Here is a 24,906-nt window from a genome sequence, read left to right as displayed (position 1 = left end):
ATGTATTCGTTGAACGTGGAGGACATGCTTCCTGTGGCCGAGACGCCACTCTTCTGGGTCGGAGCATTCACCGTGGCCTCACTGTCTTTGTGGGTGCTCCACCGACTCCTCCAAGGTTTTCGAATTTGGGTCTGGGGAAATGGACAGTTGATCTCGCCGAAACTGGGCAAATGGGCAGGTGAGTTGGTCACATGGATTCCTTACGAAAAAAAAAACTAGTCACGAAGGCTGCTCAAGAAGCCTTGAGCTCTACAAGAAAATGTAAAAATGTGGATATTTACGCCAACTTTATTATACATCAAGAAAATACTGCATTCTCATCATATTTGACGTATCACCGACTTTAGGAACTTAAGTTGTGTATCAGGACTATCGCGTAAACGCACTAACAGGTTAACAAGATCACGCTTATTGGCTTTCCAGTGTGCAACAGCCGCACTTCAGCACCCATGATTGAAGTTCCAGACCCCAAACCAGCATTGTTGTTCGCTCTCCATTCGAAAGGATGAAGATGTCCAGTATAGATAAACCAAATTCCGCAGTTTGTGCACTCATTTAGAGATAGGTAATATGTGGGTGAGAATTCATCCAGCGGCACAGTGAACGACAGCCCATCCACATGATATATATGCCCAATTAAGACGTGACCTATATTTGGATTTACCCCAAATATAGATTCCTCTCTTTAATGTTAACATTTCATATGTTATTCAACAGTTTATAATATACCCCAGGCTATATTTGTCATGCGTGTATTGTTGCCATGTGTTTTTTGTTTACGCAATTAATAGCCTACCTAAAATGTGTTATCAAATGGATTGTTAAATTTTCGATATTCTTATCTGATTAGCTTGAAATTGATTTGAGTTTCTCATTCTAAGCATCCAACTGTATTTGGTCTAACTCGTATCCTGTGTTTTTCAAGTTTATTTTTTTGTTTAAACTAGGGGCTTCTTTCGCCGTCCTGGTCAAATAAGAGTATATTCTCTGTTAAGACATTTTAGGATCGTGTCTTTGCATAATGTGGAGACTAGTCTCGTTGAAATAGCCTTGGCCTAGCTTGACCCAGTTATCCAGTCCTCTTTCGAGCATACTACTGCGTCTGGAACAAAAGCGCGTTCTCGTCTTGCTGCGCAATTTGCGCCCCCCATACCATCCTTTACGTTCTCTTATCCAAAACGATGACAGTGTATTGTTTTTAAAGCTACACCTTTCTCTCTGCATCATGACGTACGTTTGTCTAAAGTTGTTTCTGGGTTTGGATGGCTTTGTTTATTTGGTTTAAAATGAATGTCATGTGCGTTGGATGAAGGAATCCAACATGTGTCGCATTGGTGGAATGCTTATTGAATGCGTAATGGCATAGTTTGATGTTCTCTTGGTTTATATGCTTCGGGGTACCAGTGGACATCGGCGCTCTAGCTATGTGATCGGTCATTGCCTTGTCATAGATTGCGACACATTTCCAAAATCATGTCATGGCGCTCACGTTGAATGGTCGCTTGAATGTAACCATTATATAACTCTTGCAGCCCATCTCCGAATTTATTGTTGCACATTCTGAGGTATGGCATGCTGCTAGCCTACATCACTATATACTAATGAAAAGCTGTAATATTATCATTAATAATTTCTGACTGATAATTGGATTTATTTCATTTTTTGTGGGGGTGCTATTTTTTTGTTTAAAGTGCTACCTTGGTATTTATAGATAACATTTTTTTGTTGTGAAATATGCATGCCTCACCCTGAAACCAACAGTCATAAGAGTACCAGTCTGACTAGTCTCTTCTCAAATTAATTTCCAATGACAGTCCCTAGAGTATGCACAGCAGTTGGAGGTGACAATGCACCAGGGTATGGAGAAACTGGTTCCTGATCCTGAAGCACAGGTCTAGCAGCCAGGTTGCACCACACATGCATGCTCACTCACTGAAGTCACCTTACAGCCTCTTCTCTTATAGCCTGATCCCAAATCTGTTTGTGCTGTCTTGCCAACTCCTATGGTCATTGTTTAAACCACACAAACAGATCTGGGACCAGGCTACCTGTTCATGGATATCATACCAAATGTTTTTGTAGGCCTATTTGTCTGTTGGCATCTTCAACAGAGTATAAAGTTACCTTATTGCAACGTGTGTACCATAGGGCCTTTAAAAAAAAAAAAAAAAAGATGCCAAGTTTGCTGACTTGCATGTAGCTCAGGTTTCAACGCACAGTTCCCATTGCAATACCCATGGCCTGGCTATTAACACAAGTGACAGATCTCGCCTGACGAGTTCCACTTGCCCAAAGCCACTGTCAGAACAGTGCACGCACCCCTGTACTGGTAGCTGAGTAGGTAAAAGTAGCCCCAAACCACTGATGCAGTATCAGTTAAGTTTTCTCCCCCTATGGCTAAGGTTTGGAATAAAGGTTGGAAATCTGACCCTAGACCTGTCAAGCGCAAGTTCTACCTCGAGGGCTGGTTTCTCGGACTTAAGTCCTGGACTAAAAAGCAGTGTGCTTACATGCATACACTTTTGTAAATTATGTATTCATACTTAGGTCAATTATGTGGACACCCCTTCAAATGAGTGGATTTGCTTATTTCAGCCACACCCTTTTCTGACAGGTGTGTAAAATTGAGCACACAGCCATGCAATCTCCATAGACAAACATTGGCAGTAGAATGGCCTTACTGAAGAGCTCAGTGACTTATAACATAGCACTGTCATAGGATGCCACCTTTCCAATAAGTCAGTTCGTCACATTTCTGCCATGCTAGAGCTGCCCCGGTCCAACTGTAAGTGCTGTTATTGTGAAGTGGAAACATCTAGGAGCAACAACGGCTCAGCTGCGAAGTGGTAGGCCACAAAAGTGCACAGAACGGGACCATCACATTTTGGATATGCCATGTCTTGCAATATGCAGACAGCTGGCTTCAAAGTACATTTACAAAAACACTATTTTCAATTGCACATTATTGTTGTCCAGGACTAGGCTTAATCTGTTTCTGGGATACAGGCCTGAGAGTGTTGCTAAAATGTCACCAGTGAAGAAATTCATGAAAGGAGACATTCTCAAATCTCCATTCTTTTTCAGTCCCCATTTTTCAACCTTCATGTGTCTTGCTGTAGCCTGCCAGTACATTGGCTAAATCTCTTGCGCACATACTTGATTTACGAGCTACGCAAGAATTTCACTGGCGTTCCTTTGGATGCTCCAGCGAGGCTGTTGTGTTCCCTGAGTGGAGGGGACCCCTGGTGGTAGGTTTGGAGTCATACACCCTGCCTGACTCAAGGAGGCATCCCCTCTTGTTCTCCTGCCTTATCCATCGTCTGTAAAAGACTAAAGCTTTTGCTTAACTATAGCATCTTATGTGGTATGCAGTGTCCTCCAATAGTTATGAAATTCAAGTGATCTACGTAAAACATTTATATCCAAAAATGTGACGTTTTTGTTTGGGGAAAAATGAATAGTTGAGGCTGTTTTAGAAATGACCAGCATATTCTGTAGGTTGAATATACTTTTCATAGAGCTCAGCGATCCCTATTTTAATTTTTTAATTTTTTAAATGTGAGACATTATTTTATTATTTATTATTTTAAGTTATTTCTAGACTCGACCGGTCTGTCTTGTAGAAATTCTCCTTCTCCCCACCTCTTCATTAGCTCAGAGCAGCACATCTTACATAAGGATAACCAGTGTGCTGCAGCTGATATACATTGCATGTGTGAGGGGGGGGGGGGGCAGTACAGAAGCTTCTAATTCCTTTTTAGAGGCATGGATCAAACCAAGGAGTAAGATTTTAGGGTTGGTGTTTTTGCCTCAGTAAATCTAACCGAATGGATGACGCTACGGTGTAGGAGACTTTGAAAGGTTATTCTTAGGATGTAGCTCATGAAAAGGTAATTGAAATTGGATTCAACATTAGGGAGACTAGGTTCTCTGCGGTGTAGTTCATCCATTGATGTTGATGGGCAGAGACTTCCACAGGGCATTTGACGTGCACCTTGTCACACAACCTCTAACTCTTCTTATCCCGTTTTCTCCCCCTCCTTGACAACATTAGTTTATTCAGAGATTGGAACTGTTACATATTATAAGGGATGGGTGTAGCCATTCAGGAGTTAGTGTAGGCGTGACATGGAAGACTGGTCAGTTCTTACGAAATGTAAAGGACCCTTTTATTTGGTTGACTGTCATGGCAACAGCCTAAGGATGTGGGGAAATTCATCTTTTGATGAAGGGAAAGTTGTTTAAAAGTGACATGCAAAAGGTTTTCAGTTGGTGTACTTGTCATGAATAGGTGCTCTTTCATTCATTGTAAGGAACATGCACACCCTGTCAAAAGTTTGGACACCTACTCATTCAATGGTTTTTCTTTTCTAAATTGTAGAATAATAGTGAAGACATCAGCTATGAAATAACACATGGAATCATGTAGTAACCAAAAAAGTGTTAAACAAATCAAAATATATTTGAGATTCTTCAATGTAGCCACCCTTTGCCTTGACAGCTTTACACACTCTTGGCATTCTCTCAACCAGCTTCACCTGGAATGCTTTTCCAACAGTCTGGAAGGAGTTCCCACATATGCTGAGCACTTGTTGGCTGCTTTTCCTTTACGCTGCAGCCCAACTCATCCCAAACCATCTCAATTGGGTTGAGGTCTGGTGATTGTGGAGGCCAGGTCATCTGATGCAGCACTCCATCACTCTCCTTCTTGGTCAAATAGCCCTTACACGGCCTGGAGGTGTGTTGGGTCGTTGTCCTATAGTCCCACTAGGTGTAAACCAGATGGGATGGTGTATCGCTGCAGAATGCTGTGGTAGCCATGCTGGTTAAGTGTGCCTTGAATTCTAAATAAATCACAGACCCTGTCACCAGCAAAGCACCATCACACCTCCATGCTTCACGGTGGGAACCACACATGCAGAGATCATCTGTTTACCTACCCTACGTCTCACAAAGCCATGGCGGTTGGAACCAAAAATCTCAAATTTAGATTAATCAGACCAAAGGACTTATTTCCACCAGTCTAATGTCCATTGCTCGTGTTTCTTGGCCCAAGCAAGTCTCCTTCTTGGTGTCTTTTTAGTAGTGGGTTCTTCTTTAGTAGTGAATTCGACCATAAATTTGACCCATTTGGGGGTGGCAGATAGCCTAGTGGTTAGTGTTGGACTAGTAACCAAAAGGTTGCAAGATCGAATCCCCGAGCTGACAAGGTAAAAATCTGTCGTTCTGCCCCTGAACAATGTTCCTAGGCCGTCATTGAAAATAAGAATTTGTTCTTAACTGACTTGCCTAGTTAAATAAGGGTAAAATAAATTCCACTTTTTTTTTTAGTAATGGATGGTGTTAGTGCTCAGGCGCATGAGGTACATTTCCACCAAGTTAGGAGAGGCCACCTTAGCAGTATAGTTGTAATGGGGTGAATTGAATACTATTCACTGCATAGAACTGCACAAGGTTCTTGTTGATTTTGGTAGCCCAACATGCCCAGAACCAGAGTCCATCAGTGCATTTGGCGGCAAGTCCGTGCATGCACAACACAATGTGGTGACACCTGTGATTGTATTGCATCATAAATCAACTTCCTTAAGGCCTATTCTCTGTTTCAGTTGAGGTCTTGGGTTTTGGAATAGGTACATCCCTAGGCAATAACTCTGAACCCTAACCCAATTCTCCTCTTGCACAGACTTCCTATGATGTCTTGGTTTCTGAGAACCTTGTGGAGAAGATTTGCACAACGTTGACGGTGAAAGATTAAAGACCTGCATTGACATTGTGTGAAGCTCTACAGTCGAGAGTTTGGGTTATTGATTACCTCCTTGGCAAAACCACTTAACTGCAGAGCTTTGCACACTGTCGACGAGGCGTGTGTCTCCACTATGTTTGATAACCAAGACCTTATTGGAAGAGTATGTAAGATGGGCATTGGGTTAGGATTCAACTGAAGCAATGGTTGTGTCCCAAATGGCACCCTATACCCTATGTAGTGCAGTACATGGGCTCTGTTCTCTCGGACTCTGTCTGGGCATCATAACGCTGTCCTACTGGGTTTTCCTGCTGTCTCCTGTTGAGGCGTCTGAAATCTCTCGTGCGCTTTGTTACCCCTCTGCAGAAAAACCTGCTAAATCTAGACTTTTTAAAGTTGTAGTTTGTCTTGCAGATAAGGTACTTTCATCTGAATCTAGACAACTACAATTTCAAGTCTAGACTTTCATGGAATGGGGTAACTAGGGATTCATCATGGAGGCTCCTCAGAGGAGGAAGGGGAGGACCATCCTCAGTGAATTTCATAAAAATGGAAACGCATTGAAGTTATCCTTTTTAGATAAAACCATTCTAAATATATTCACGTGACCAAATTGATTAAAGCACACTGTTTTGCAATGGAGGTCTACAGTAGCCTCAACAGCACTCTGTAGGGTAGCACCATGGTGTAGCCGGAGGACATCTAGCATCCGTCCTCCTCTGGGTACATTGACTAAAATACAAAACGTAGGAGGCTCTTGGTTCTCACCCCCTTCCGTAGACTTACACTAATTATGACCGGATGGAGGATGTCCTCCGGAAGTTCAGCGCTCTTGCAGCATGAACTGACATGTCCTCCACCCAATCAAAGGATCAGTGAATTAATCTAGTACTGAAAGCGTAAGCTACAGCTAGCTAGCACTGCATTGCATAAAATGTGATGAGTAGTTGACTCAGACAATAGTTCAACAGTTTCAACAAATACATTTCTTGAATGGAGATGCAAGTTTCTATCTTTTCAGTTTCACTTAGCTAGCAAATGCAGCTGGCTAGTTTAGTGGCTCAGAGGGATGCTATGTTAGCTAGCTGACTGACTATCCAACACAATACTGGAACTCTTCCAAGTCAAGGTAAGCTTTTGGTTGTATTAATTTGTTGTCACCTGGGCGTGCCAGTGTAACTGCATGATTGTAGCGTGTTTACTAACGCATTAGTTCTACAAGCTATGTTGACTAGGCCGTTACTTTAGCTAATATGGTGACAACGATGTAGGCTGTGTGTAGCGGTTATGATATGGTTTTGCTTGGATAGGCTTTTCCGCCTGGTCACATACAGCTGATGTGTTGTATATTGAAGTCCACAAACAAAGGGAAAATGTGAGGAGGAGAATGCATAGATGCTAGAATGAATACAACGTGGCTGCTATGATCAGGGGTGTGTTCATTCTTCTTAAACGTAAGCAAACGAAACGGGGATAAAAAATACCTGAATTTGTCCAATAGACTCGTTTGCCACTGGACTAATGATTACACCCTAGATAAGCTAGATGCAGGCAAGAGTGTGAAAAGCAGTATTGAATGTGTCAGTCTCACACAAGGTTAATCTCGACCTGTGTGCACCTACGTTGTAAACTTTCATTCATAGGCTAGGTTATAGCAACCTCATGATGGGTATAGGGAAAATTTGAGTATCATATAGTAGCCTAAACCTATTGACGTTACGTTCAACTGGGTGAATGGAATATGAATGACAGTCATCCAACATGCTGTAATAGAAATAAGGCCATGCTCATGGAAAAAATAACCGTCCTCCCTCATCATAAACGGCACTGACCACCACTGGGATTCATAGTTACACGGTTGTAAAGGAAAGCCTGTTCTGGTCATCAAATTTATATCTGCGACAGTTTATTGTCCATTGAAATGAATTCCTTCCATTTCTTTGACCTAAAAAAAAAGTTATCCCCCGTGAGAAGTTGCAATATGAAGGAAAATAACAAGCCTGTGACTGTGGGAGGCTATTTTTGCACACTGTACTCAAATATAGATGCTATATTTGGTCGTGGGCGGCTCGAAGTAGACTTATTTTTGCTCTCGGCTCATAAAGCAGTAGTTGTCGACTTTATTTATTTTTGCCCATGTGACTTGCTGCTTTGTGTTATTTAAAGCAACTTGTTTGAGGTGGGTGAAGGCAGGGATGGTGTTCGCGTTGGGTTTTCTACTGCAGCCCGCCCCCCTACCACACACCTTTCTCTGGCAGAGGGCTGGCTCGTTGATAGGAGGGACAGGGGTACGACAAATGACTTAACAGTTCCTGAGGAATGGAGAGGGGCAACACGAGGGCCGCATCCTCTCCACGAATGTTAATTGGGGCTTTAGTGAGGGATGGGGATCCACTTTCAGTTTGGCACCCATTTTGACTTGCGCAGTTTTTTTTTCGGGAGCTACAGCGCTATATTATATACAGCCATGAACGGTGCTGCAATAGGATGCTGAAATAAGTATGATTGCTCCAATGCCGTTCTGTATTTTCTTTTGGGATGCATTGCAGAGTGTAGACCCCGTTTTTTAGGCATACCAGTTTTCCCCCCCACCTGTGTCCATTCCTTCCTTGTTGGTATTCAGGTGCTGCGGCAGGCAGGCGAGATCCAGACGAGGCTGCGCTCTGCTCCTCGCTGCTATTTTTAACTCGTGCTGCTTTTTTTAGCCCTCAATATGAATATTGAGCAGGCGACAGGCAGGGGCAGCTCCACTGTGCCTCTGAGGTGGGAACGTCGATATGCAGCAACTACCTCGGCTACGTGATGTGTAGCACTGAGCGCCGAGTGCAATTTAAGCCCCCCCCCTCCACCAGGGAATAACTTAACCAAAATGGCATTGAAAATGTGTTATTGTCTGAAATATATAGAGATGGGAGTGACACATCTGAGACATTCTACACTGAACACAAAATATCAACGCAACATGTAAAGTGTTGGTTCCATGTTTTTAATGAGCTGAAATTGAAAAAAAATCCCAGAAATGTCCCATATGCACAAAGTGCTGATTTTAAACAGCATGATCATTACTCAGGTACACCTTGTGCTGGGGAAAAAAAGGCCACTTTAAAATGTGTAGTTTTGTTGCACAAAGTGTGCAATTGGTATTCTGACTGCAGGAATGTCCACCAGAACTGTTGCCAGAGGATTTAATGGTTAATTCTCTACCATATGTTGCCTTCAACCTTGTTTTTAAAGAATTTGGCAGCATGTCCAACCGGCCTCAACTGCAGACCAAGTGTAACCGAGCCAGCCAAGGACCTGTACATCCGGTGGCTTCACTTGGGGGGTGGCTGTAATAAAGCCCTTTTGTGGGTAGAAACTAAATCTGATTGGCTGGGCCTGGCTCCCAAGTTGTCTGCAGCCCTGCCTAGTCATGTGAAATCCATAGATTAGTGCCTAATTTTAAGTTGCCTGATTTCCTTTTATACGAACTAACTCAGTATACTCTTAGACTTGTAATAAAACAAATTCAACAGTAAAAAGGTGTCCATGGACAAAGTAACCGCTCGTCCCTCCGTACCTTTGTTACGTGCGCCAGTTGCTGTGGTGTCACTTGTGTGCCTGCTTGCGTAGCTCCGTCCTGTGTGCAGCGTCACTGACCGTAATGCTCCACTCACGTGAGGGGAATTTTAAAATCCTGCTCTTCGTGAATTTAACAATGGGAAATTTGGACACAATGTTCCTTTCTGGGTCCAATGAGTGGAAATGTTGACTGAATGGGTGATGTGTTTTAATATTTAAAAATATATATATATATATATTCCAGGATCTTACCAACAGATTTGAGTTTAATCTATTTTATTCTTTCTGTTACATATCAGAGTATTTTGGTTAGAATGAGTAAATGCAAGTCTTTAACATTGGTTGTCATTGTAGCGTACAACACAATGGGGGCGATGGGATAGTAAGTCAAGTCTGGATGTGTCTGATATGGCCCCCTATTCCCTATATAGTACACTACTTTTGAGTCCTATTTGGGCCCTGGTCGAAAAGTAGTGCACTTCATAGGGAATAATGGTACGTCCGGAATGGCACACTGACCTGCCACCTATACAGTGAGGGTGCCATGAATTACGATATCCACTTGCCAAAAATGTTATTGTCCTTCTCATCTTTACCAAAATTAGTTTGAGGGCATGGTTCTTTTCTATAATATGAGGGAGCGGTGTAGCCATCCAGGAGTTACAGGAGGGAGGCGCGAAGCGGCTACATAGGACATTCTGAGCTGCAAAACCATCGATTAACTTGAATCTGCAATGGTCTTTATTTTTTTGTTGAGGTGGAATCAGGGTTCAAAACCTAGTTTATATTCCCATTGCCCCTTCGTCTCCTCTCTCCTATTCATCGTTCCTGTAGGCAGATGGCGTGGTATGCGAACATGGTGCTTCCTCCTCCCTCCCACTCACCCTGTGTCTCGTGAATACCCCTCTCCCATCCCTCAGTCTCCCGTCTTCTATTCCCACATGAACACACTACATTCCGGCGACCATGAAACCGCGCAGTGGCAAAAGTGTAAGCAGTAATGCACTTGAGTGTACAGACAAACTACTCCTCCCGACAGGTGAAAAAAAAAAAAAACATGCGCCCTACAGTTCCTGTGGGATTCCATAGGCATTTAACTTCTAGTGAGTTGCATACCCTTTGTTCCACATGTTAAACTCTGGAATGCGGTCGGTGCAGATTCAGAACCTCTCCTTCCACCCCCCTCGGCCCATTCCGTTTTTTTTGTTTCAGTCCGTCTTGTTTTGTTGGTTCGTCCAACCAATCCATGGGACTATATGGTCGTTGTTCCCTGAAAGAGAATGTGTTGCTGAGTGGGTGTACATGCCCTGAACTTTGGGTCAAGTCTCGGGTGAAGCAGGGCGGGGGAGGAAGTTCAAGGAGTTCTTGAGTGCAGGAACTTCCAGTCCTGACAACACTGCCCTTGTCATAATGAACCTATGCTGTTGCGTTCACAAAACGATGTGCCACCATTTTTAACAAACCGTAGATGAAATTACATGTGCAATTTGTGTAGGCATCATGCACTCTCCTGGTGTATTCCTAATCGGGCATATATCTCACGACCAACTGCGTGGCTCACTATCTAGCATACAGCTCCTCTGTTGCTCATATACAGTATGTGTAGGTAGAGTAGCTCACTATGGCATTTCTTTTGAGGGATGTGTTGGTATACTGTCATCTTTAGCCTGGCCATACTCTGCATGTAGCCCCTTGTGCAGGGGAGTGTACCATCTCCTCTAGTCTCAGACTGATGCGCCGCAGTCAGTTGCCCATTGAGGCTTTTCTGCCAAGGAGCGTTTCATTCTTAAGATGGGCGGGGGGAAAAAACAGAATCTGCTTCTCTCTTCACTTTTGACTGCGCGCTCTCTCTCTTCTCCCTCCTTTCACTCACTTGTTATTTTCCTCTCTCTCGGTTTCTATTTTTAGCCGCCCCTAGGATCCCTGTTCTCCCTCCCTCCACGCTTTCTCTCGTGCTCCTTGTTCGTCATCATCCCCCTGGGTTGGTTCCTCTGTGCTATTTCATAGTGCACAATGGTTTGTGCTGGGGGAATAGTACGTATTGGTGCCCACTTATCTGGTTGGGGGGGCTTTGGTTAGTGTTAGAAAGAGGTGTGACTGTGACGATCAGTCAGGCATGGAATAGGGGTGATGTGATGGGCAGAAGCTGGCTAAATATAGCTGTACGCTGTCTTGACAAAGCCAGCCGAGAATGACACGAACATCCGTCCGGACTCCTTGTACCTCTAGCCATCCTGCTTTACCTCCACTGTCTTTAGTCTCTTGCAACTACTTTGAATGGAACTCTCTTCGGCCAACTGTAAAAGAGCATTGTTTAGAGGCCTTGTTTTAAAATGTAGTTTTAGCTTAACGGTAACATTTAGACTTACGTTTTTATTCGGTACCACACGATAATGGACGAACAAGGTTGTTGGGTGCGTCTCAGCTGATTTTGCTTTTGTCATAGATATAAAAAATTGCTATCCAGTCACCCGTGAAGGCTACAGTACTATGTAAACTCTGTTGCTGTTTGGATCCCCCAAAGAAGCAGTCTGACCGGAAATGAAGGCGTGTCATGATTTCGGCTAAGACAATTTTCTCTGCAATTAGTTTCTTTGAAAGCCTTGACAGAAATTACATGAGGACACTTATGTGTTACTTTGTTCGACCCCCAATATATTGCGTATTCCCCACTACACTGTTTCAGGTATAGTGACTTGGAGCCAGGCTGCAAAAATGTAAACGAAACCTATTCGTAGGTTGCACGTCTGTCACTCGGTTGCGTCATGCCGTTGTTATGAACCTTCTCAAGCTGCCCTCGATGGCACCATAGTGGTGCCCTAAAGTGGTGATCGCCTCTGTCCAGAATGACTGGGCTTAACTACTGTTTAGTCTGAATTCCACTATAGTGCCTGGAAATACGATGACATTGCCAAAGTAGTCCAAATATTTAGTAGGAAACGACTTTGTCAGCAGCATGTCAACTTTACTTTAGACAGATGGCAATGGTGTCATTAGCTAGCAAAGTTTGTCAAAAATAGCTAGCAATGCTAACATTAGCTAGCTAAAATCTGGTGGCCTATCCTCAATCTTAGCTAGCTAACGTCATCTGGTGACAGCAAAAGGGTTTCCTACTAATTTAGTTGTCCTCCTTTTTTGAATGGCATTGTATTTCCAAGCCACAGTAATGCACTTTGGACCATCTTCATCAGCTCTCATTGACGATGAATTGAGTTGAATGCTCAGTCGAGGCATCGGTCCAAAACGAATGTACGAAACATGCAACCATGAGTACTGATTATTTTTTATTTTTTTCAGTTGTGACGGGAGCCACAGACGGCATCGGTAAAGTCTATGCGGAGGAGGTGAGTTTCCTGCATGACCCCTTTATTTAATTTCCTCCATTGGAAAAGCTTAGTGACGCACAGGCCGTGGTAGGGAGGGCTCTTCCAGGTCTATTGTGGAAAAGGATTCTCGCACACACCCACACTTGTTTTTCTGTCGTTGTGGGGAACTAAAATTTCCAGTCCAAATCCTATTTTCCCTTACGTCTGACCTTAATTGTAACCCTCACGCTAAACCTAACCCCTAAGCTAAAAAATAGCATTTTTCCTTCTGGGAAATGTTCCCACCCGGGATAATTTCTTGTTTGACTATCCTTGTGGGGACGTTGGGGAATTTCCGGTCTCCACGAGGATAGAAGAACAAGAGCGGTGGTAACAAGGCTACCACTCAGCTCCTCACGCAGTTCCGTGTTGAGTTGGCACACCCTTGTCAATGGCCTATGCATGTGTTTAGAGCAGTAGTGAAGGCTTAGCCAAGACCGTAGTTGGCCGAGGCAACCGTGACATGGTTCAATAGGAATCTAGTAAGTCTCCATTTTAAAGAACTGTAGAGTTCCCTGGTTTAATATAGTCTTCAGTGATTGTGGTGTACTGTTCTAGTCGACTCATCCCATCTTTCTTGCTCCCTTTCTCAGCTCGCTCGTAAAGGGTTCGCCATGATTCTCATCAGTCGGTCCCAGGGCAAGCTGGATGATGTCGCCATGCAGCTTGGTAAGTGGGCAGCAGGTAGCCTAGTGGTTAGAGCGTGGGACTAGTAACCGAAAGGTTGCTAGATCGAATCCCCGAGCTGACAAGTTAAAAATCTGGTTCTGCCCCTGAACATGGCGAAGACCCTCAAATTCTCAGTGCTGTGCAATTTGTTTCTCAGGTGCCGTATATAAAAATATTAAATGCATAAAGGATACCGGCACACTGACTAAAGGGGAGTTTTTATTTTAAATGACCAAAATTGTTTGGTTGCATGAGTCAGTGGTCAGGTTTCCTCACTGCGTTTGAATGGATGATCCTTTATTTTGGAAAATAGCACCATTACCTTAGACATTCTGGCCTTCCGATAATGCAACCGTAAAAGCGACTGGATTCTGGTCTCCTAAGCCGTCACCTTGGGTGCAATGTCCCCTGTCGTGCTGACGAGTCAGAGTGGGGTGATGGGTTGTCAAGAGCAGGGCTCAAGGTTTCAAACCGCTGGCACTCCTCCCCCTCGAACAATCAGCCTGGCAACTTAACCCCCCCCCCCCCCCTCAATCTGGCATCCCCAATCACTGTGCCAACAAACGATCCCTTTTCTGTACCTCTAGTCACCTTTTACATTTTTTTCTTCAATTGGCTCACAATGAACCTGTTAACCCAAACCTACTTAATCTGGCAGCCCCAATCCCCATACAAACCCTGTGACCAATTCCAACTCTTTTCCCCCTCAGTCTTGGACCCTTTGAGGATAAAAAAAAAAAAAAATGTCACTAGCTAAATATAGCTTCATGAATAGGGTGTGTCGGTTCATGGGGATATTCCAGCCCAGCCTTGTATCTCTTCACTAGACTTCTCTACTCTCTTGTGGAAACTTCATCCCTATCCAGCAGTGGTAACGGCTGCCTGCGTATCCCTCTGAGTGGCACATCCTGGGATTTTTCCTCTTGGAACTTACCGGGTTGCCCATCAGACAAACAAGTTTTATACATGCTAATTGCAGCAGGCATATCGAGGGAAGGAAAGCGTCAGGCATTTTCAGGTTTTATTAGTGGGTACACGGCGCCCCCTCCTGTTTGAGGAGTTCTCTATTTTTACTGCTCATTTTTCAATGGAATTTTTGGTGTTGAAAGGGTACCACCTGTTTGATGGGGTGACCGCTGAGTGTGTGATTATCTTCTCTATTTGCGTCCTGTCCACAGAGGAGCAGTACAAGGTGGAGACCAAGACCATCGCTGTGGACTTTGGCCTGTCGGACATCTACCCAAAGATCGAGGCTGGACTGGCTGGACTGGAGATCGGAGTCCTGGGTAGGTGTTCCTTTGGTCTGGCCTTCGTCACCGCGTGGCTGTGTATACCACTTGTCCCCACACTACATTATTCTCTCGCTTTACACTGAGTGTACAAAACTTTAGGAACACCTTCCTAATATTGAGTTGCACTCCCGTTTGCCCTCGAAACAGCCTCAATTTGTCCGGGCATGGACTCTACAACGTGCCTCAAGCTTTCCGTAGGCATGCTGGCCCATGTTGACTCCAATGCTCCCAACAGTTGGCTGGATATCCTTTGGGTGGTGGTCCGTTCTTGACACACACAGGAAACTGAGCGTGAAAAGCAAAGCAGAGTTCTAACCAGTGTGCATGGCATCTACTACCATACACCGTTCAAAGGCAATAAAATATTTTGTCTTGCACATTCACCCTCTGAATGGCAGACATACACAATCTGTGTCTCAAGGCTTTGAAATCCTTATTTAACCTGTCAACTCCCCTTCATCTACACTGAAGTGGATTTAACAGGTGACATCAATAAGGGATCATGGCTTTCACCTGGTCAGTCTGTCATGGAAAGAGCAGGTGTTCCTAATGTTTTGTACATTGCCCCCACTAACAACTTATTTAACTAGTCAAGTCTGTTAAGAACATTCTTATTTACAATGACTGCCAAGGCAATAATGTCATCGGTCTCATAATCAACACTGAGAAACTACTCTTGCGGGCACACACTATTGCCATTGAGCTTTTATTTGTCCGTAGTCGTGCAGAAGTGTGTAAAAATATATATATTTTAAGTACATTTCCAGAACAGACTGACAATGTGTTGTAAAATGCATGTTAGCGTTTTGCTTAACACCAACACATACCACAGTCAGTCTTGAGTTCTAACCCTGGAGACACTAAGCCAAAGCAATTTAAGTGGAATGCTATTGGGGCAGTGTCGTCATTTGCAATTAGCCGCCTACTAGTGATTTTTATTTGAATTTCTCAGGCGTTTTTATTAGGATGTGTTCGTACAGAAAGTGATGTCTGTCCACATTCTTGGTGAGTGACTGTCACATTCAGGTAATGCTTTGTTCTTTGTGAGAGGGCATACAAGTTCATGTGCTGCTTGGCTTGCTTTTCCAGTTTAAGGTGCGGTTATATGCCCCTTTAAAAAAAAAAAGATTTAAAAAAAAAAAAAAATGGAATGCCTGGTTCTCTTGTGAGGTCTTGTTGCCTCCTGGTGGTTTGGAAGTGTAACGCCATCAGTTAGAATGTTCTTATTTGCAGTAACAATGGTCTCGTTGGCTTCTATTTTTATTCAACAGTGAATAATGTGGGAATATCCTATCCCTACCCTGAGTACTTCCTGCATATTCCTGACCTGGACAACGTGAGTTTTTCTGGAGTTAATTCTGTGTAGTTGAGCGACACATGGTAACACGTTACTTGAGACTTCTTCGAAACCAATTGAGTGTCAATTAGGCTGTTTTACACAGGCAGCCAAATTCAGTAATAAGTAAAATTACTAATTGTTCTTTTGAACAATCAGATCAGCTTTTTACTTATTTGTTTTTAACCAGTAATTGGGCAAAATATCAATATTGAACAGGGCTGCCTGTTTAACACAGCCAAAGTTCTTAGCTGTACTTTGTCTAGCAAATAGCAAGCACTTACTTGCATTTGGAGTTAAGAGGGGGGAGTAGGTGTCAAAGCTCCTTGTTCTTTTTCTTCATTCTAGTTCATCACCAACATGATCAATGTCAACATGACCTCCGTTTGCCAGGTAAGAGTTCTCTTGCTTCTGTAGCAGTTATGTGTGTATAAATCTATACCATTGGGCAGCTATGCATGTCTATACCATAGATATTCATCTAGTTTTTCAGCTCTTTTTTTATTTGTATTTTATTGCACAGGTTGCGTGCACTGTCGGTCTGCGGCAAAGTTCAGGGAGTTTAGTATTACAATGTGTCGACCGTACAGTGGCACAGGTGGCATGTCGATGGGCGTCCATCTTTCACGCTTCCTCTTCATCCTCTTCTCCTACCTCCACTGTTGCTGCCGTGCTGCCTGTGGTTCCCAGAGCAACGGTGAACTACACCAACGCTGTCTGTGTTCACCACCCACGCACCACCATTTCTTCCCCCGCTTTCTCTCGTTCCTTCTCTCGCTTGCCCTTGCCTCCTACACGGCTGAAATGTACCCGTGTGCTATACATCTCCCATAATGCCGCTTGGGTAAATCTGTAGCGGTAATGTGAACTTCCTCGCTGGTCCTGTATGACTTCATTCCCTTGCCATTTCAGTATTTTATAAAAATAACTATGTATAGGTCGTGTTAGCATCCATCGAAATGGAAATTTGTCTTGAAGTTAAATATTTGCATAAAATGAAACATATAATGGTGTCCCATATGACTTATTTCATGTGTGATGTGTATTGGCACAGCCAGTGTGATTCCTGACCATGCTGTTTTGTCAGGTAATCGAACTGTTTGCTCAGGAGTTCACCTTTCTTTCCGTGCTCCCTTTTCAGATGACTCGACTAGTTCTGCCCAGAATGGTAGAGAGGTGAGTTTTCTTTAAGTGCTATTGCCACATTATAAATGAACATTAACTTTTTATTTTGATGCTATTGATAGTCTGTTCAAGTGTGTCTGACTGGTCAAACAAGGTTCTCAGATGTAATTCTTTAAAAAAAATGGGTTTACACGCTCATGCACATGACAAAGCTGTAAAACTACAAACACTAAATCAAATCCTTAGGTACCCAAAATAATATTAGGTCTACAGTCTGTTCCGCCATCATCCCACTGCTTGCTGTTCCTTTTTCATTAAGGAACAGGCTGGCACCAAGGCTGTCCTAACGCTGGAACCTACATCAGAAAAGCCTAAATGTTCTCAACTTTTTTAGAATGACCATGAAATGAAGACCTGGGCTTCAAATGTTCAGGACATGAGTTCAACAGTGTTATACAGAGGATGCCTTTCTACCCTGTTTCTTTCTATCCCTTTGTTCCCCGTTCTGACCAGCTGCTTTTCAATTCACACAAAGTGCACCCTCTTCCGATTGGCTCTGACGAATCACATGGGCTCTCTGCGCCAATGGGAAGGCGGGGCACATTTAGTGCCGTGAGGGGCTAACCAACCCCGTTTTCACTACATCACTGCAGCAACCGGAGTGCTAAATGCGTAAGCAAGCCGCTGTCATGGCAACCCGCACAGCGACTATGATTAGTGTGTGTATGGCAGTCTACAGTGGCACTAGGCTGCTTGTACTCTTGTGACGGACAGGAGGCTCTTTTGGCACTCCATGGCAGGGGGAAAAAAAATAAAAAAATCCCTTTTGATTTTTGTTGTTTCAGGTCCAAAGGTGTGGTCCTCAACATCTCCTCTGCCAGTGGCATGTACCCCGTCCCTCTTCTGACTGTATACTCCTCTTCCAAGGCAAGTGCCAGTAGTGTGTGTGTGTGTGGAGGTCTTACGTTTACACCTTAAATACACACACTTTATATACATTGCATCATTTAACTGCACAACTGCTAGTCAATGTCTGAGTATGCTTTTCTGTCCCCTACCACTGATTTCAGTTTGTCTTCACACTGATTTGGTGGAACAGCTTCAGTAACATATCTGCTGACTTCAGACTCTGGCAGCAGTAATGGTACAGCACTGATGAAGGCATAAATCTGAAACTTATGCTTTCGAGGATGGATTCAGTTCCTGTTTTTGCATCTCGGGCCTCTAGTTTATTCTTAAAAAAAAAAAAATATGGTTTGGAGTGCAAGTACTTTTTGAACTCTACAGATTCTCTCTCCCACGCGCCGGCTGCCTTTCATTCTAGCCTGACCTCAAACCTTAATACTGGCTATCTAGGCACCAGATATACCCCCCCCCCCCCCCCCCCCCAAAAAATGTCTTCCGGTGGCTCACCCTGGTTAAATGGCCACGCTCGTGCTTTAAAAAGTAACACAGAAACGCTAAATGGAAGACCTTACTTCAAGTATTCTGAGCTAATTAAGGATCTGAGAAGTTACATTTGCTGCTGTTGAAGATGCAAGAGTGAACTACTTCTCTACCCTGATCTGAGTACTTCCACTCTACCCTGATCTGAGTACTTCCACAATCCAATTCTGTGGAGGACGATTGTTTCTTACACACAACAATAACATGCCTGCATCCCCTGATCACTTCACACTGTTTTTCAGTCTTTACAGAAAAGATAAGATCCTAGATTGACAGCAGCTGGGCCCCATACAGTGTTTCTGGTCAGGAGGCACTTGAGACGACTACTCTGAGACTGTCTACTGCTTCCTTTTTGCTCCTTTGCGCATATCCTTTGAGTCCCTCCTTGATACTGAAGACCTGCCCCTTGGGTGTGATCACTACTAGCCTACTAAAAGAGGTTATGACTTTTGTCCCCAGCGTTCTGTCTATTGTAAATAGCTCCCTGACCTCTGGCTCCTTTCCAGACTATTTTAAAACTGCTCCTGTCTGACCTCTCCTTAATTAAAAAGCCCAGTCTAGACCCCCTCCTCCCTGAATAATTATAGACTCCTCTCTTGGCTTCCTTATTTATCCAAGATGTTAGTTGTTTTCAAGCAATTTGAGTATGAAGTCAGGCTTCCGCTCACGTCATAGCACGGAAACTGCTTTATTGAAAGTCCGTAATAATGACCTGTCTCTGCCGGTAAATGCTCTCTAGTTCTTTTGGATCTCTGTGCTGTGTTTGACACTTTATCATAATGTCCTTGTTGACCGGCTGGAGAGGTGGGTGTGACTCTCTCGTGTTGCTCTAGACTGATCCTGTCCTGCTTTTTAACATCTAAGCTATATTTCTTAAGTCAAGTCTGTCATTGATTTGAAGTTATGCATGTTTTTATTTCCGCACGCCTAGATTACTGTAAATCTGTGTACCCATCTGTCAAATCACTCCATCCAGTTATTTCACAATGCTGCAGTACTGCTTTTACCAGGCACCAGGAAATGTGACATCACACTTTTTTTTTTTTTTTAGCTGCTCTACACTGGCTACCAGCCACTTATTTTTCCTTTGTACTTTTTTTTGTATAAAAATTAAGTTTAAGGCTAGATTTGGTTTAGCCCCAACCTACATTGCAGAACTTCTCTCCCATATGAGCCAAAACGCAGCCTGAGGTCCCCTGGTAAAGCACTGTTGACCATTCCAAAGTCTAGGTTGAAAACAGAAAGGTCACCGGGTATTTTCCATTAGGGTCCCTAGACTTTGGAATGGTCTCCCAGAGGTGGTCAGGCTTGCAGATTTAGTGCAAATCCACCCTGGAAACACCCTGTTTCTATAGATTTTAATTGGCACTTCTCCCTCTTTTTCTTTGTTAGTACTTATTTTATTTAATGATGTGAAGCACTTTGTTACTTGTATTGAAAAGCACAATATAAATAAAGTTATTGGTGCCCATCACAGGAGGCTGCTGATGGGAGGACGGCTCATAATGTCCAGAACTGAGCAAATGGAATGGCATCAATCACGGGAGCCATGTGTTCCGCCGTATTTGATACTATTCCGCTCCAGCCGTTACCACAAGCCTGTCCTCCCCAATTAAGGTGCCACCAACCTCCTGTGGTGCCCATCATACTGCAGGCATATTTTCCATAGTAGGATTTGTTACATATAGAAATGATGGCAAATTAGTATTATTAGCAAAGCTGGTTTTTGGTTATCCCAGTCTCACAGTTCAGTGGGGGAAGCACTTTCTCTCGTAGGTGGTAATGGTCAGTATTTCTTGTTCGCTCCTTTAGGCTTTTGTGGACTTCTTCTCCCGGGGACTTCAGGAGGAGTATAAGGCAAAGGGAATCATTGTCCAGGTGAGAAGTCATCCTGTTCACCTGGGCCACATTCAGCAGGACATAATGTTGGCCACCGTTCAGATACTTGTATTATGTAAAACCTAACCTGCTTCTCTGGCATTTTATCTGCAAAGTTCAACAATGTTTTGTGTACTGAACATGGTCCTGTTCGCTACTAGTTGCTTTCCAGTTCGTGACGTGTGACAGTTCCACAAAGGTAGTTAGTATGGCTTCTTCCTGACTGATCCTCAGCACAGAACCGTACAGTCATGCCTATGTTTTTATGGCTCACGCTACGAGACTGTTCTTTGTTTACCTCAGTGTAACTCGTCTCTTTTTAACGTGGCTACATTTGCTGTGTTTTATACGTTGTCTCATTTTAAGCTAACCTCTGTCCTCAGAGTGTGCTGCCGTTCTTTGTGGCGACCAAGATGACCCGTATCAGGAAGCCCACCTTGGACAAGCCCACCCCGGAGCGCTATGTGGCTGCTGAGCTGACAACCATCGGACTGCAGGACCAGACCAACGGCTACTTCCCCCACGCAGTCATGGTACGGCTCCACCGCTCATCTCCCTTTTTTGTTTTGCTTTTGTTAACTTCAATTTTTTTTTCTTCTTGTTGGACAAATCCAGGGGTGTGTTTACTAGGAACTAAATGGTAAGCCAAACGGAACAGAACTTGGAGGGACTTACCTGAATTTGTCCAATAAGTTACAGAAAGTTTTGCCATTATTTTCTACGGTCTTCGTCTCTAAGGGCATTTTTACACAATTTTGAGCTATGGTTCAAATCTAAGCTAGACTATTTGTTACGTTGTATTTCATTTGTTCTGGCTGGGTTAACTTTGTCAAACGGGGGAAAAATGCGTAATCAAAACCACATGTCCATGCAAGTCATTTGTTGATTGGACAAATGTTATCAAGTTAAATCCGTTTACAGTAGGATTATCATCAAGCATCACTTATGTGTCCTAAACTTCATATTTTCGCTTTGGTCTTCCAACAACATGCAGGAGAAACCTGCGCAATAGCTGTTATAACTGCGACAGGAATGGGCTATATTCAATAGCCTACTGTATAGCCCCCGTCTCCTCTAATCTGCGTCGGATGCGCTCATAAATGCTCTGCTACGCACAATGTTTCAGAGAGCTCAAGTTATGATGCTCCATGCATTTCATCAAATGCTTGCCGTCAAACAACCAATAGTAATGTGCAACTATGGTTCTTGTCCGATGTTTGGTCCGGACTGTTCTCACCTGCAGCGAACCGCATCACGGTACGAATTGAATCAGACCGAGCCAGAGATCACCCTTTGAGCGAACTGCAGTGCGTTGTTTAGTGTGCTCCAGAGTGGCGATTTTTAACGTTTACCAGTCCAAACGAAGCTACCCAAGGGGGTAACCGCGCCAGAGTTCAGGAAAAACCACATCAAACCAATTTGGTGTGAAAGACCCCTAACTGAATACACCCCACGTAGTCCCTCCCTTTTCAGTCGGTTTTCCTCCGTTTGGTGTGGAACTTACCATTTTCTTTTAGAAATGTGACGTGTAGAACTGATATGATCGATTTGTCATGTAGAAGCGACCAGTTTCACATCACTGAAGAGTGAATACGCCCTCAATGTGTTTATGTCCACACTGAGTGTCAGCTAACCGACCTTTTGTTGTCCGTGTGTCCTCAGGGCTGGCTGACCACTGTCCTGGTGCCCATCAACCTGGTCATTTACTTTGGGGCAAGGATGAACCGAGCCCAGCGTACTGGCTACCTGAAGAGGAGAAAGCTGAGGGAGCTGGCCAACCAGAGTAACGGGAAGAGTGACAGGCTGAAGAGCGAATAAGAACCCCCCCCCCCCCCCCCCCCATAGAAAAGAATGGAGAATGAAAGCTGACCATAGAACTACCACTGACTAGCCCTGACTGTCCATTAGTTAGTAATGTCGAATGATTCACGGGTGTGTTTTGAGGATCTTTTTGTATGTTGAAGCTAACGGATATCTTCCTCGGAGCCCATATTGACGTAACATGACACGTCTTTTGAATGAAGTGGTTCAGTGATGACGCCTCTAACCAAAACGGCAGCTCTAACAAAGTGGCTGTGACAAATACATACTCTGCTCTCAGCACAGGGAATAGAAAAATAACTGTGACCAAAAATAATTGCAGAGAAGAATCTTTAAAGGCCCAGTTCAGTCAAATGTGATTTTTCCTGTTTTATATTCGTTTCCACACTGAGGTTGGAATAATACTGTGAAATTGTGGTAATGAAAATGCCCTTTTAGTGTAAGAGCTGTTTGAAAAGACCGCCTGAACTTCAGTCTGTTTTGGTGGATTAGAGTTTTGGTCTTCTATGGTGACGTCACCATGCAGTCAATTAGTTAATAGACCAATAAGAAAGCGTTCCAAATCTTTCTGCCAATAACCGCTAATTTTCAGTCCCCTCACTGATTACTCCCAGACAATCCTAGCAAAATCCTTGCTTGAGCAATTGCCCTTTGCTAAGAAGCTATTTTTGGTTATTTTTGACCATTTTAATTAACAATCACAGTAATTTACTTGTTACCCAAAACAACATATTTGATATTGAGAAACATCTTCATTTGACCTTTAAACAGGGTGATTTTCGTTGACTCTGCTGTTGTAAGCAGAATGGTGGCGGGACAATTTTTTTTAATATATATTTTTATACATGTACGTAAAACCAAGCCGCAGGCACATCTTCAGGTACTTCGCACAGTGTGAAGTGTAGTTTACACACTGGCTGTGCCTGAAAAGTTTACAAGCTATCACCCCCCCCCCCCCAGCTTGTTCGCCTTAACTGTCTAGCTGAGTTATTGTCAATCAAGAGTGTTGGCTTTTTGTGCATATTTAAATTTTTTGTGTATTTAAAAATAAATAAAAAAATGTGGTGGGATTTGTTGCACTGATGTATTTTGCTTTTTTTCAGTTGTCTAAACTTTAAGTATTTTTTTTCTTCTCCCCCCTATAAAATGTAATTGTTTTCCACATGCCTTCCAGTTCATGCTGGCATTGATCACGTCCAATGAGAGGGAGTCTTGCACATTGAAGGCTTTATATGGAGCTGTGAATGCCCTAAATGATAGTAGTTCCATTGAAAGCTAATACTATACACTTGCCTTACAGGCTCAGACTGTATTGCCAAAGACTGTATACTATATATTGTGCACGAGAGCCTTTTGGAGTGGTGAGGGACTTCAACAACATGCACAACTTTTTTTTTTTTTTGGTTTGTCTGGGTGTTGCTCTATGTATGACTTGGATCTCTGTATGACTTGTTCTGACCGATGTCCAGACTTGGTGCCTTATGAAGATCTCAGGTGTGAAACTATACCAGTTTATCAGGAATTTTGGAATTGCAATGTACTCTGTCACACTTGCTGCTTTGCGCCTGTACGATTTAATCTGAACTTTCTACTTGATAAATTCTGTACAATAAAGAATGTGGTCTGTATTTTATTTCCTGTTTGACTTGCTTCCTGGATATTAATGAACAAGAATTATGCCTTTGCAATCCCTTTTATTTTTTATGTCAGCTGTTCCTGAATGTTAAGATTTATCCCAAATGACACCATATTCCCTACAGGGGTGGGGGTCCGAAATGGCACCAAGTTTCATTAGTTTGCATGGGATGCGCATGGTATACATCCACCGAAATGCTTACCTGCAGGTTCCTTATCAATGCAACAAATGAATTCTACGACTGAAGTAAATGGCGGTGGAATAGAACATTTTTGTAGTATAATACAGAAAGGTACAATATTTACACGTATGGGGGGGACAAGTGTAACTTGAGCAGTATAATGAGTCTGGTTGCAGCAGTAACGTGTGGAGAGTCTCTGAGCCTGTTATCGGACTTCATGCTCCGACACAGTCTGCCTGATTTGTAAGGGAGAGAACAGCTCGGGTGGGGGGTCCTTGATGCTGTGTGCCTTCCTCAGGCACCGTTTCGAGTAGCTGTCCTGGATGGGTGGAAGTACGGTCCCGGTGATTTACTGGGCTGTCTTCAGCTGCTGGAGGGCGTTGTGGATAGAGCAATTCCCGTACCAGGCCGCGATGCAAGCGGTTAGGATGTGCCATGGTACAGCAGTAGTATTGGGAGAGGTCCCAGGGCGGAATGCCACATTTTTATCAGCCGCCTTAAGTAGAGACACTTTTGCGCCCTCTAGACAAGAGTGGTGCTGTTGGTCTATGACAAGTCCTCGGTGATGTGAATGCCGAGGAACATAACTCGTGACTCTCCTTACTACAGTCCCATTGATATGGATCGGAGCATGTGACCTTCTCTGCTTCCTGAAGTCAACAATCAATTTCTTTGTTTTGCTGACGTTGAGGGAGCGGTTGTTGTGACAACACCACAATGCCAGTAAACTTACCAACTCCCTATAGGCTGACTCGTGATGTCGTCAGAACTTGATGGAGTGGGTGAACAGGGAGTACAGTAGAGGACTGAGGACATACCCCTGTGTTAAGTCAGTGTGGAGGGGGTGTTGCCA

General features: G+C 43.6%; 1 protein-coding gene across 1 annotated transcript; it reads left to right on the top strand.

Moving 5' to 3' along the window:
* hsd17b12a (hydroxysteroid (17-beta) dehydrogenase 12a) lies at nucleotides 1-23,853 on the top strand. Its single transcript, XM_039018042.1, has 11 exons — nucleotides 1-178; nucleotides 12,602-12,648; nucleotides 13,263-13,338; nucleotides 14,517-14,624; nucleotides 15,902-15,966; nucleotides 16,315-16,359; nucleotides 17,108-17,142; nucleotides 17,937-18,018; nucleotides 20,350-20,415; nucleotides 20,799-20,948; nucleotides 22,078-23,853. Exons 1-11 carry the CDS (start codon nucleotides 1-3, stop codon nucleotides 22,231-22,233), a joined length of 1,008 nt encoding a protein of 335 aa, XP_038873970.1. The 3' UTR covers nucleotides 22,234-23,853.
* The last annotated feature ends 1,053 nt before the right edge of the window (nucleotides 23,854-24,906 follow it).

This window comes from Salvelinus namaycush, chromosome 21 (assembly GCF_016432855.1).
Source record: "Salvelinus namaycush isolate Seneca chromosome 21, SaNama_1.0, whole genome shotgun sequence".
Lineage (NCBI taxonomy): Eukaryota > Metazoa > Chordata > Actinopteri > Salmoniformes > Salmonidae > Salvelinus > Salvelinus namaycush.
The sequence above is the reverse complement of the archived record's forward strand: the minus strand, read 5'-3'. Positions and strand labels throughout refer to the sequence as shown.

Excerpts from the sequence above, each read along its gene's own strand:
- hsd17b12a (XM_039018042.1), top strand. The coding sequence starts at position 1 with ATGTATTCGTTGAACGTGGAGGACATGCTTCCTGTGGCCGAGACGCCA. Across the intron at positions 12,649-13,262 it reads GTAAAGTCTATGCGGAGGAG|CTCGCTCGTAAAGGGTTCGC; the intron begins GTGAGTTTCCTG and ends TCCCTTTCTCAG. Across the intron at positions 20,949-22,077 it reads ACTTCCCCCACGCAGTCATG|GGCTGGCTGACCACTGTCCT; the intron begins GTACGGCTCCAC and ends GTGTGTCCTCAG.